At 43.6% G+C, this 13,788-nt stretch overlaps 1 protein-coding gene across 1 annotated transcript; it reads left to right on the forward strand.

Moving 5' to 3' along the window:
- Nucleotides 1–10,424: 10,424 nt before the first annotated feature.
- On the forward strand, nucleotides 10,425–13,457 carry LOC131270584 (helicase POLQ-like; the record flags this gene model as incomplete). Its single annotated transcript, XM_058272444.1, has 2 exons — nucleotides 10,425–10,761; nucleotides 10,846–13,457. Coding segments are annotated over exons 1-2 (2,949 nt in total), but the record flags the coding sequence as incomplete, so codon positions are not given.
- Nucleotides 13,458–13,788: the final 331 nt, after the last annotated feature.

The raw sequence follows: 13,788 nt of genomic DNA on the forward strand, positions 1-13,788 counted from the left end.
TTATTTGTTTTGCGAGATTGGTTTGATACAGCCTGAGCTACGCAAGGTTTTGTGTTTTTTACGGTACCGAAAACCGGCTCAACGGGGCCAAAATCAGTGATGTCTCCCCTCATACCTGATTTTACTAAAAAACCATCGCATCTTCTCGCTCTCGACGGGATGTTGTTGGACTCCGCATAACGTTTCCAAAACTTATTTGTTTTGCGAGATTGGTTTGATACAGCCTGAGCTACGCTTGATTTTGTGTTTTTTACGGTACTGAAAACCGGCTCAACGGGGCCAAAATCAGTGATGTCTCCCCTCATACCTGATTTTACTAAAAAACCATCGCATCTTCTCGCTCTCGACGGGATGTTGTTGGACTCCGCATAACGTTTCCAAAACTTATTTGTTTTGCGAGATTGGTTTGATACAGCCTGAGCTACGCTTGATTTTGTGTTTTTTACGGTACCGAAAACCGGCTCAACGGGGCCAAAATCAGTGATGTCTCCCCTCATACCTGATTTTACTAAAAAACCATCGCATCTTCTCGCTCTCGACGGGATGTTTTTAGACTCCGCATAACGTTTCCAAAACTTATTTGTTTTGCGAGATTGGTTTGATACAGCCTGAGCTACGCTTGATTTTGTGTTTTTTTACGGTACCGAAAACCGGCTCAACGGGGTCCAAATCAGTGATGTCTCCCCTCATACCTGATTTTACTAAAAAACCATCGGATCTTCTCGCTCTCGACGGGATGTTGTTGGACTCCGCATAACGTTTCCAAAACTTATTTGTTTTGCGAGATTGGTTTGATACAGCCTGAGCTACGCAAGGTTTTGTGTTTTTTACGGTACCGAAAACCGGCTCAACGGGGCCAAAATCAGTGATGTCTCCCCTCATACCTGATTTTACTAAAAAACCATCGCATCTTCTCGCTCTCGACGGGATGTTGTTGGACTCCGCATAACGTTTCCAAAGCTTATTTGTTTTGCGAGATTGGTTTGATACAGCCTGAGCTACGCAAGGTTTTGTGTTTTTTACGGTACCGAAAACCGGCTCAACGGGGCCAAAATCAGTGATGTCTCCCCTCATACCTGATTTTACTAAAAAACCATCGCATCTTCTCGCTCTCGACGGGATGTTGTTGGACTCCGCATAACGTTTCCAAAACTTATTTGTTTTGCGAGATTGGTTTGATACAGCCTGAGCTTCGCAAGGTTTTGTGTTTTTTACGGTACCGAAAACCGGCTCAACGGGGCCAAAATCAGTGATGTCTCCCCTCATACCTGATTTTACTAAAAAACCATCGCATCTTCTCGCTCTCGACAGGATGTTGTTGGACTCCGCATAACGTTTCCAAAACTCATTTGTTTTGCGAGATTGGTTTGATACAGCCTGAGCTACGCTTGATTTTGTGTTTTTTATGGTACCGAAAACCGGCTCAACGGGGTCCAAATCAGTGATGTCTCCCCTCATACCTGATTTTACTAAAAAACCATCGCATCTTCTCGCTCTCGACGGGATGTTGTTGGACTCCGCATAACGTTTCCAAAACTTATTTGTTTTGCGAGATTGGTTTGATACAGCCTGAGCTACGCTTGATTTTGTGTTTTTTACGGTACCGAAAACCGGCTCAACGGGGCCAAAATCAGTGATGTCTCCCCTCATACCTGATTTGACTAAAAAACCATCGGATCTTTTCGCTCTCGACGGGATGTTGTTGGACTCCGCATAACGTTTCCAAAACTTATTTGTTTTGCGAGATTGGTTTGATACAGCCTGAGCTACGCTTGATTTTGTGTTTTTTACGGTACCGAAAACCGGCTCAACGGGGTCCAAATCAGTGATGTCTCCCCTCTTACCTGATTTTACTAAAAAACCATCGCATCTTCTCGCTCTCGACGGGATGTTGTTGGACTCCGCATAACGTTTCCAAAACTCATTTGTTTTGCGAGATTGGTTTGATACAGCCTGAGCTACGCTTGATTTTGTGTTTTTTACGGTACCGAAAACCGGCTCAACGGGGTCCAAATCAGTGATGTCTCCCCTCATACCTGATTTTACTAAAAAACCATCGCATCTTCTCGCTCTCGACGGGATGTTGTTGGACTCCGCATAACGTTTCCAAAACTTATTTGTTTTGCGAGATTGGTTTGATACAGCCTGAGCTACGCAAGGTTTTGTGTTTTTTACGGTACCGAAAACCGGCTCAACGGGGCCAAAATCAGTGATGTCTCCCCTCATACCTGATTTTACTAAAAAACCATCGCATCTTCTCGCTCTCGACGGGATGTTGTTGGACTCCGCATAACGTTTCCAAAACTTATTTGTTTGGCGAGATTGGTTTGATACAGCCTGAGCTACGCTTGATTTTGTGTTTTTTACGGTACCAAAAACCTGCTCAACGGGGCCAAAATCAGTGATGTCTCCCCTCATACCTGATTTTACTAAAAAACCATCGCATCTTCTCGCTCTCGACGGGATGTTGTTGGACTCCGCATAACGTTTCCAAAACTTATTTGTTTTGCGAGATTGGTTTGATACAGCCTGAGCTACGCAAGGTTTTGTGTTTTTTACGGTACCGAAAACCGGCTCAACGGGGCCAAAATCAGTGATGTCTCCCCTCATACCTGATTTTACTAGAAAACCATCGCATCTTCTCGCTCTCGACGGGATGTTGTTGGACTCCGCATGACGTTTCCAAAACTTATTTGTTTGGCGAGATTGGTTTGATACAGCCTGAGCTACGCAAGGTTTTGTGTTTTTTACGGTACCGAAAACCGGCTCAACGGGGCCAAAATCAGTGATGTCTCCCCTCATACCTGATTTTACTAAAAAACCATCGCATCTTCTCGCTCTCGACGGGATGTTGTTGGACTCCGCATAACGTTTCCAAAACTTATTTGTTTTGCGAGATTGGTTTGATACAGCCTGAGCTACGCTTGATTTTGTGTTTTTTACGGTACCGAAAACCGGCTCAACGGGGCCAAAATCAGTGATGTCTCCCCTCATACCTGATTTTACTAAAAAACCATCGCATCTTCTCGCTCTCGACGGGATGTTGTTGGACTCCGCATAACGTTTTCAAAACTTATTTGTTTTGCGAGATTGGTTTGATACAGCCTGAGCTACGCTTGATTTTGTGTTTTTTACGGTACTGAAAACCGGCTCAACGGGGCCAAAATCAGTGATGTCTCCCCTCATACCTGATTTTACTAAAAAACCATCGCATCTTCTCGCTCTCGACGGGATGTTGTTGGACTCCGCATAACGTTTCCAAAACTTATTTGTTTTGCGAGATTGGTTTGATACAGCCTGAGCTACGCCGGGTTTTGTGTTTTTTACGGTACCGAAAACCGGCTCAACGGGGCCAAAATCAGTGATGTCTCCCCTCATACCTGATTTTACTAAAAAACCATCGCATCTTCTCGCTCTCGACGGGATGTTGTTGGACTCCGCATAACGTTTTCAAAACTTATTTGTTTTGCGAGATTGGTTTGATACAGCCTGAGCTACGCAAGGTTTTGTGTTTTTTACGGTACCGAAAACCGGCTCAACGGGGCCAAAATCAGTGATGTCTCCCCTCATACCTGATTTTACTAAAAAACCATCGCATCTTCTCGCTCTCGACGGGATGTTGTTGGACTCCGCATAACGTTTCCAAAACTTATTTGTTTTGCGAGATTGGTTTGATACAGCCTGAGCTACGCAAGGTTTTGTGTTTTTTACGGTACCGAAAACCGGCTCAACGGGGCCAAAATCAGTGATGTCTCCCCTCATACCTGATTTTACTAAAAAACCATCGCATCTTCTCGCTCTCGACGGGATGTTGTTGGACTCCGCATAACGTTTCCAAAACTTATTTGTTTTGCGAGATTGGTTTAATATAGCCTGAGCTACGCTTGATTTTGTGTTTTTTACGGTACTGAAAACCGGCTCAACGGGGCCAAAATCAGTGATGTCTCCCCTCATACCTGATTTTACTAAAAAACCATCGCATCTTCTCGCTCTCGACGGGATGTTGTTGGACTCCGCATAACGTTTCCAAAACATATTTGTTTTGCGAGATTGGTTTAATACAGCCTGAGCTACGCTTGATTTTGTGTTTTTTACGGTACTGAAAACCGGCTCAACGGGGCCAAAATCAGTGATGTCTCCCCTCATACCTGATTTTACTAAAAAACCATCGCATCTTCTCGCTCTCGACGGGATGTTGTTGGACTCCGCATAACGTTTCCAAAACTTATTTGTTTTGCGAGATTTTTTTGATACAGCCTGAGCTACGCTTGATTTTGTGTTTTTTACGGTACTGAAAACCGGCTCAACGGGGTCCAAATCAGTGATGTCTCCCCTTATACCTGATTTTACTAAAAAACCATCGCATCTTCTCGCTCTCGACGGGATGTTGTTGGACTCCGCATAACGTTTCCAAAACTTATTTGTTTTGCGAGATTGGTTTGATACAGCCTGAGCTACGCTTGATTTTGTGTTTTTTACGGTACCGAAAACCGGCTCAACGGGGTCCAAATCAGTGATGTCTCCCCTCATACCTGATTTTACTAAAAAACCATCGGATCTTCTCGCTCTTGACGGGATGTGGTTGGACTCCGCATAACGTTTCCAAAACTTATTTGTTTTGCGAGATTTTTTTGATACAGCCTGAGCTACGCTTGATTTTGTGTTTTTTACGGTACTGAAAACCGGCTCAACGGGGCCAAAATCAGTGATGTCTCCCCTCATACCTGATTTTACTAAAAAACCATCGCATCTTCTCGCTCTCGACGGGATGTTGTTGGACTCCGCATAACGTTTCCAAAACTTATTTGTTTTGCGAGATTGGTTTGATACAGCCTGAGCTACGCTTGATTTTGTGTTTTTTACGGTACCGAAAACCGGCTCAACGGGGCCAAAATCAGTGATGTCTCCCCTCATACCTGATTTTACTAAAAAACCATCGCATCTTCTCGCTCTCGACGGGATGTTGTTGGACTCCGCATAACGTTTCCAAAACTTATTTGTTTTGCGAGATTGGTTTGATACAGCCTGAGCTACGCTTGATTTTGTGTTTTTTACGGTACTGAAAACCGGCTCAACGGGGCCAAAATCAGTGATGTCTCCCCTCATACCTGATTTTACTAAAAAACCATCGCATCTTCTCGCTCTCGACGGGATGTTGTTGGACTCCGCATAACGTTTCCAAAACTTATTTGTTTTGCGAGATTGGTTTGATACAGCCTGAGCTACGCAAGGTTTTGTGTTTTTTACGGTACCGAAAACCGGCTCAACGGGGCCAAAATCAGTGATGTCTCCCCTCATACCTGATTTTACTAAAAAACCATCGCATCTTCTCGCTCTCGACGGGATATTGTTGGACTCCGCATAACGTTCCCAAAACATATTTGTTTTGCGAGATTGGTTTAATACAGCCTGAGCTACGCAAGGTTTTGTGTTTTTTACGGTACCGAAAACCGGCTCAACGGGGCCAAAATCAGTGATGTCTCCCCTCATACCTGATTTTACTAAAAAACCATCGCATCTTCTCGCTCTCGACGGGATATTGTTGGACTCCGCATAACGTTTCCAAAACATATTTGTTTTGCGAGATTGGTTTGATACAGCCTGAGCTACGCCAGGTTTTGTGTTTTTTACGGTACCGAAAACCGGCTCAACGGGGCCAAAATCAGTGATGTCTCCCCTCATACCTGATTTTACTAAAAAACCATCGCATCCTCTCGCTCTCGACGGGATGTTGTTTGACTCCGCATAACGTTTCCAAAACTTATTTGTTTTGCGAGATTGGTTTGATACAGCCTGAGCTACGCAAGGTTTTGTGTTTTTTACGGTACCGAAAACCGGCTCAACGGGGCCAAAATCAGTGATGTCTCCCCTCATACCTGATTTTACTAAAAAACCATCGCATCTTCTCGCTCTCGACGGGATGTTGTTGGACTCCGCATAACGTTTCCAAAACTTATTTGTTTTGCTAGATTGGTTTGATACAGCCTGAGCTACGCAAGGTTTTGTGTTTTTTTACGGTACCGAAAACCGACTCAACGGGGCCAAAATCAGTGATGTCTCCCCTTATAGCAGATTTTACTAAAAAACCATCGCATCTTCTCGCTCTCGACGGGATGTTGTTGGACTCCGCATAACGTTTCCAAATCTTATTTGTTTTGCGAGATTGGTTTGATACAGCCTGAGCTACGCTTTTTTTGTGTTCCATGCTATGCTTTGCTGGGTTTAGGAGATGCAGCTTATCATGCACGAAGTGTTTTTTTTTTTTGAAACGAGGATTCAATCTCCAAAATAAATTTCGACTGCAAGCGAAATTGAAATAAAAGAGTGCGAGCAGCAAAATGGGGAAAACGTAGCCATAACTCAAATAAATTGAACACGAGTGATATAGTTTTAACAATTGTTTATTTGCATGCATTTATTTTAAATGAAAAAGCTATATCTACATTTGCATGCACTTATTTATTATATGGCATGCATTACTTTAAATTGAACGTGGTTAGTCATTTTTGCATGCATTAAATTATTTGAAGGCATGCATTAATAATAGTTAAATTAATTTTTCATATTATAATAGTGTGAGCGCGTGGACGCTCGACGACGACGATGAGTTGTTCGGTTTTCTACGTTTAGCACGGCTGTTGTGCTGATCCACATGATGGCCAAAAAGGGATGCATCGTCCAGCGCCGTCGACTCCGCAATCGGCAAGTCGTGGAAATCATCGTCGCTGCATCTGGCCTGGTCTTCGTCCACCACTTGAGTTTTCGGTAGCACAGCCTGCATGTACCGATCCAGCTCCTCCCACTCCGCCTGCCTCTGAAAAGATGAACATGTATCAATATACGCCATATGTTCGGTGATGTATCTAATCAGGGCGTCCTGGTGTTCTCTCTCGAATGCTGTTTTGCGGACTGTTGGCAGTCGGTGGAATCGCTTCCTTGCAGCCCGGTGACACCTCGCTGCTGTATATGGTGGTTTATGTTGGCCGTACTTTGCGACGAAGTAATCAATTGTAGTGAGTGGAACGGATTGGGGCTTTCCGTTTGCCTCGTCAAACAGCCGCTTTTCTTCCTTTGTAAGCCGGTGGTTTTCCGAACGCGATGCTTCGATGATATAAGGCAGTTTCGTGGTAGGATCAGCATGCTTCCACAGCTTTTTCCGGTCGGCGCAAGTCAGATTTAAGGTGCTGTGTTGTTTTGTAAAAATATTGTAAGGTGTTATGGTGCGGTTTGCTATCTTGTTGTATGTTGTTTTGGTTTGGTTCTGGTAGCTAGAAATAATCAAAACAAAACAAACAATACAAGCAATGAAAACCAAGGCACCTTTTGGTTGATTATTTAAGACTTACGAATATTGTTGCATTTTTGGTTGTGTAGTTTTCGGCGTCTCGCCCAAACACTCCCGGACTCCTTTCTTCTGCACGATGCAGAGCATTTCGTCCAGCGTCCGATACGCGTCGACTCTTTGCAACAACATTTTTGTCGCCTTCTTTGCTTCTTCGGGCGTATGGTTGCCTACAGCGACGCGAGTCCAATTTATTTGCTGAATCCGGTCGTCTGCTTTCTTCTCGTCCTCCGCTGGCAAAATTGCTCGAAGCTGGTGGACCAAATCATCGTACTCGGCTACCGTCCACTGTTCGGCAGCAACGTTACCGAAATTCGCACATTGTTCGGTCTCCGCCGATCCGAACATATCCTCAGTAGCGTTTATCCAACTCGAGGCCATTTTCTGCACGAAACTTTTTATTTTTTCTGTAGTAAATTGGTTGAGTCTGCTTCTTTCGTCCGTAGGAAGGCGTCTGTAAAATGGCGTCGTTTTTTTCGGCAGGTACATTGAGTCGATTCTCTGTCCTGCTTCCCGAAATGTCAGTTGAACGAAAAGGAGTTATTAATTTTTCAATAGCTCACAAACGAAATCAAGAAAACGTTGTTTCTTTCAGCGTAAATGTTCCAGTATTGTTGCGGTCATGTGGAAGAATCATCATTAAATTAAAAATAACGGCCAGAGTGAGCAACTTATTTCAAAACAAGAATAATTTAAAATTTGTTCGTTGGTTTTCATTATTTTCGTTGGAGAACTGAACCCACAATTTGTAAACACGACGAAATGGAAGACAATTGTCAAAAAGTCAACTTCATACGGTATAATTCTTTGTTTCTGCTGTAACAGATTTTTGTTTTATTTACATCTGCGCATATATAATAAAAATGAAGCTTTTGGTCTCTAAAATACCATTCCAAAAATATATAATAATACGAGATCGGGTTCTTACAACCAGACTTATTTCCGGTTTTGTGGTTTTTCCGATATCAGCAGTGATGACCAGTACCATGGTGCACCTACGATGAGCCGCAATCTTAAAAATATGTTCTTTCAACATTCATCTTTCTCCTGCTTTCTTCGAAATACGTCTTATGATAACGAATTTATAATTTTTCAATTAATAAAAAACAATGTTCTGTTTCTAGCAAAAAAACAAGAAATGAAATTATTTTATTCGTTGCTCATCGAAGACCTACTTGAAGAACTGAACACGTATTTTGTAAACATGGTTACATTGAAACCACCTTCATACGTTGTTGAAATAATGGTTCGTTTCTGCTACAAAATACTTTTTTTAACCTGCATCCGAACATATCGAAATAAAAAAAGTTTTCTTGGTCCGCAATTTACCATTCCAAAAATATATAACAATGCGAGATCGGTTGCAAACAACACAACTTATTCCCGGATTCGCTTATTTGACAAAATACAGCTCACCGGAATCACCTTCGGTAAAGTTTACCCGTAGAAATGTGTTCTTTAATTATACATCTTTATTCTATTTGTTTGTCGTCAGTGCTCAAAATCGAGATAAACATGTTTTAATTTTTCAAAAACAAAGTACTATTTCAAGCATGAAAACATAAAATAAAATCATTTTTTTATTGATATTCGACCTCCTACTTGAAGAACTGAACCCGCATTTTGTAAACATGCTTTCATTGAAACCACCTCCATACGTTGTTGAAATAATGGTTCGTTTCTGCTACAAAAGACTTTTTTAAATCTTCATCTGACCATATCGAAATGAAATTAGTTTTCTTGGTCCGCAATTTACCATTCCAAAAATATATAATAATGCGAGATCGGTTGCAAACAACACAACTTATTCCCGGATTTGCTTATTAGACAAAATACAGCTCACCGGAATCACCTTCGGTAAAGTTTACCCGTAGAAATGTGTTCTTTAAATATACATCTTCAGCCTATTTGCATGTCGTCAGTGCTCGAACTCGAGATAATTATGTTTTAATTGTTCAAAAACAAAGTACTATTTCAAGCATTAAAACATGAAATTAAATTATTGCTTTTATTGAGCTATGACCCCCTACTTGAAGAACTGAACCCGCATTTTGTAAACATGGTTTCATTGAAACCACCTTCATATGTTGTTGAAATAATGGTTCGTTGTTGCTACAAAAGACTTTTTTTAATCTTCATCTGACCATATCGAAATGAAATAAGTTTTCTCGGTCTTCAATTTACCATTCCAAAAATATATAATAATGCGAGATCGAGTGCAAACAACACAACTTATTCCCGTATTGGCTTATTTGACAATATACAGCTCACCGGAATCACCTTCGGTAAAGTTTACCCGTAGAAATATGTTCTTTAATTATACATCTGCATCCTATTTGCTTGTCGTCAGTACTCGGACTTGAGATAATTATGTTTTAATTTTTCAAAAACAAAGTACTATTTCTAGCATTAAAACATGAAATTAAATTATTTTTTTTATTGATCTACGACCACCTACTTGAAGAACTGAACCCGCATTTTGTAAACATGCTGACGAAGAAGACAATTGCCAAAGAGGACACTTCATACGGTAATTAATTTTGTATTTGTTTCTGCGCTTAAAAACATATTTTTAATCAGCATCTGACCAAATCGAAATTAAATAAATCTTCTTCGTCTCTATTTAACCTTTCCAAAAATATATCATCATACGGGACCGGTTGCGAAAAACTCGACATATTCCCGGTTTTGTTTATTTGATGATATAAGCGGCTTGACCGGGAAGACCTTCAATGAAGTGTATCGGTAGAAATGTTTTCTTTCAGCTTTCATGTTCGTTCCCAAAATGATTAACGCAACAACCCGCAATAACTGTGCTTGCATATAATTTCCGTTCAATCCGAATTTATTATTATCCTTAAAAAGAAATCACACGCATTGTCAATGCGACACATCCGATTCATGATTGTCAAATAAAAACAGAACACACCTCTTCTCTTCACTCGTTGGAGAATTGTAAGTTTGTCAATTTCCTTAGCAGGTGCAGATTGTTATGACGACATTAAAATACAGTGAAAAATGAATGCAACTTTGTTTTGATTAAAGCTTCTCATTACTTTACATAAAAAACAGTTTGCCAGCCATGTCGGGAAATCGAAGTTCCCGCGGTCGACAGATGCTTCCCACAACGGCGAGGAAATGCTTGATTTCACCGAATCTGCGTTCGGCAGCCAGGGGCGTAGCACCAGCAGCGCCGGCAGCAAACCCGGTTGATTTCCGAGCACCGGTCACAGCTTGTACCAGCAAACCTAAAGATGACTTAAGTACGAAACTGTTGGAGCTAGATAGCACGTTGCTGAACGCGGTCGATTTGGCCAGCATCGAGAAAAAAGTCAAACGTTCGAAGCCGCGTACCTCATGGGGCGGTGCAGCCGATCAACCGATCACACCGTTTCGAAAACGTTCCAAATCAGTTGGAGGTAGGTGAACGATTTATACGAGTGACAATAACGTATAATTTAAGATAATTTTTACTTTATTTCAAAACTGTTTTCCTGTAACAGCCATTGAAAGAAGGCTTATGGCAAGTCCTCCGAAACTGCAAAAATCAGCTGTAAGTAGTCGAAAGATTTATGTGCTTAAAATGAACATGGACGGTAGCGAGGTGCGCGACGGAGGGAGGGACAGTGGCTGTAATGAAAATCTTACATCAAATCGGTCAAACGTTGCAAACGAGGAAACTCCTCCGGTTCGTCCTCTGTGGTCTGGGGTGGAAAATGACGATGCTGAAATGCTACCATGTGGACAGGTACCGATCGCCAGCCACGATCAACTTGACACGGACGAAATAATCAAGGCTAAACTGAAACGGATCGGGTCCACCAAACCAGTAACGCACGTCGGTGATATGCTGCGAGAGAGTAACGGGTTCGAGGTGTACACAAACCAGGACATCTGTTCGCAGTACATGCGGCAAGACGAGTCCCTCGCTGATGAGGGGGTGGAGCGAATCGTCGCGATCGGTGCATCACAAATAGGTCATCCGGAGCGTCCGTCACATTTCCAGCAGGTAGCCGCTGAAGCTGAACGTACCTTTGAGCTGCAGAAGGTGAGCGAAGCGTTGCGGATTTTTGAAATCTGTGACCGTACGCTGCACGACATGACCAACATTGAGCCGATGGCGAATGCGATAGGCGAGGGAAGCTCGCGAATGAGGACCAGCAACTCGACCATAGCGGCCATCAATCGTGATGAGCGAATTTCAGATCAGACTACAAAGCCAAAGATCACCGTACCCCACGTATCGTCGCTTTTCCTCGAGAAGGGTCCGTTCTTTGGGCTACCGAACAACGTTCGGCGAATGCTGCGAGACTTTCGTGGTATTGGCGAGCTGTACGATTGGCAGCAGGAGTGTCTGGACTTGCCGGCGATCGACGAGAGACGTAATTTGATCTACGCACTGCCAACGAGCGGTGGAAAGACACTGGTGGCGGAGATTCTTATGCTACGGGAGATTATTTGCCGCCTGCGGAACGTCATGTTCGTCGTGCCGTACGTTTCATCCGCTCAGGAGAAGCTGATCGCGCTCACTCCGTTCTCGATCGAGCTGCAGTTTTTATTGGAGGAGTACACCGGTGGTAGGGGACAATGTCCGCCGCTCAAACGGCACAGAAAAAACACGATCTTTGTTTGTACGATCGAAAAATCGCTCATCCTCATGAACTCTCTCATCGAGGTGGGTCGCGCGGACGAGATCGGGCTGATCGTGATCGACGAACTGCATATGATTGGAGAGCAGCGACACGGGGGCACTCTGGAGATGTTGATCACCAAGGTGCAGTCGCTACGAGCCGGAATTCAGATCGTAGGAATGAGTGCTTCTATCGGAAACTTGGGTGAATTGGCCTGTTTCATGCTAGCCGACGTTTACTGTCGCGAAAATCGGCCGGTGGAGTTGAAGGAATACATCAAGTGGGGGGAAGATCTGTTCGAGGTTCGCAGCCAAGCCGAACGCATATTTGATGTGTTAGGAGAAAAGCGAAAGTTAGAGTTTAACTACGGTGAGGAACTGCGGCGGATCGACGTGGACCATGTGATTGGTCTGATCATGGAAGTAATCCCCAAGGGTTCGTGTTTGGTGTTTTGTCCTACCAGAAACAGGTGTGAAAGTTTGTGCGCCATGCTAGCGGCCAACTTGCCGGATTCATTTGCCCAGCACCGGGCAGAGGAAAAAGCGCAGATTATAAAGTCTCTCCAGGATGACGGGTCCGTTGCACCAATCCTTCCGCATTCGTTTCGTGTCGGGGTCGCGTACCATCACGGTAGGTTAACGCAGGACGAGCGTCGTATGATCGAGGATGCATTCCGGGCCGGCATCCTTTCGGTGATCGTGTGCACTTCCACTCTGGCCGCCAGTGTGAATCTTTCGGCGAAACGTGTAATAATCTGCTCTCCTTACATTGGGAGCGATTTTTTTACGCTAAGTCGCTACAAACAAATGGTTGGCCGGGCAGGGCGTGCGGGTAAACGCGACACCGGCGATTCCATACTTATTTCCGCCATGCGCGATATTCCGCAAATTTGCGAGATGTTCTGCTCACCACTGGACTTCGCCGAGTCGGCGCTCTTGGAAGACGAAGGAGCCTGCTTGAAATCGCTCGTACTCGGCTCGATCGGACTCGGTCTTTGTAAGACACGGAATGCGCTTCAAGCGATGGTTGGAAGCACACTGCTAGCGCAGCAAGCGAAGCGACGCGAAATCGATCTCGAGGCCATCACCGATGAAACGATCGTGCAGCTGTATCAGGGAAATGCGATCAAGGCAACGCACGATAGCTGTCTGCGCAATCCCACGAACATGGTTGTACAAATCAGTGCCGCAGATGGACGATCGGAGGAAGCGGTAGGACAGGCGTTCGTTCGAGTACACAAGACACCTTCCCGTCCGGGTAAGGTTTTCAAAACGATCGATCGAACGAGCCCGCTGGAAGTGATCAACCTTGGCAAGGCGGCCATCCGAGCCGGGTTCGACATAGAGCGAGCGGTCCGGTTCTACAACGAGATGCAGGAACTAGGCAAACGACTGTGTGTGCTCGATGAGTTTGATCTGCTTTTCCTCATTCTGCTGGAGGACGGATTGGAAGTATATTTCAAAATTGAGGATTTGATCATTCTGGTAAGTACCCCTTTTTTAACGATAGCAATATAAACTCACCATCAATATAAACTGAAGTCGATGAATCTTGATCTTTTTCATCTCCCATCTTGATACAGCATCCCTACTTAAAGGCATCTGGGACTTAGTCGATTTTTCATAAATTCTAAAAAAAACATATGTTAGGATGCTGCGAGATGAATGGGATGCTGCATGGAGATGAATTTTGATCTTCTTCATCTCCCATCTTTATACAGCATCCCTACTTAAAGGCATCTCGGACTTAGTCGATTTTTCGTAAATTCTAAGAAAAACATATGTTAGGATGCTGCGAGATGAATGGGATGCTGCA

Source organism: Anopheles coustani, assembly GCF_943734705.1.
Source record: "Anopheles coustani chromosome X unlocalized genomic scaffold, idAnoCousDA_361_x.2 X_unloc_40, whole genome shotgun sequence".
NCBI lineage: Eukaryota > Metazoa > Arthropoda > Insecta > Diptera > Culicidae > Anopheles > Anopheles coustani.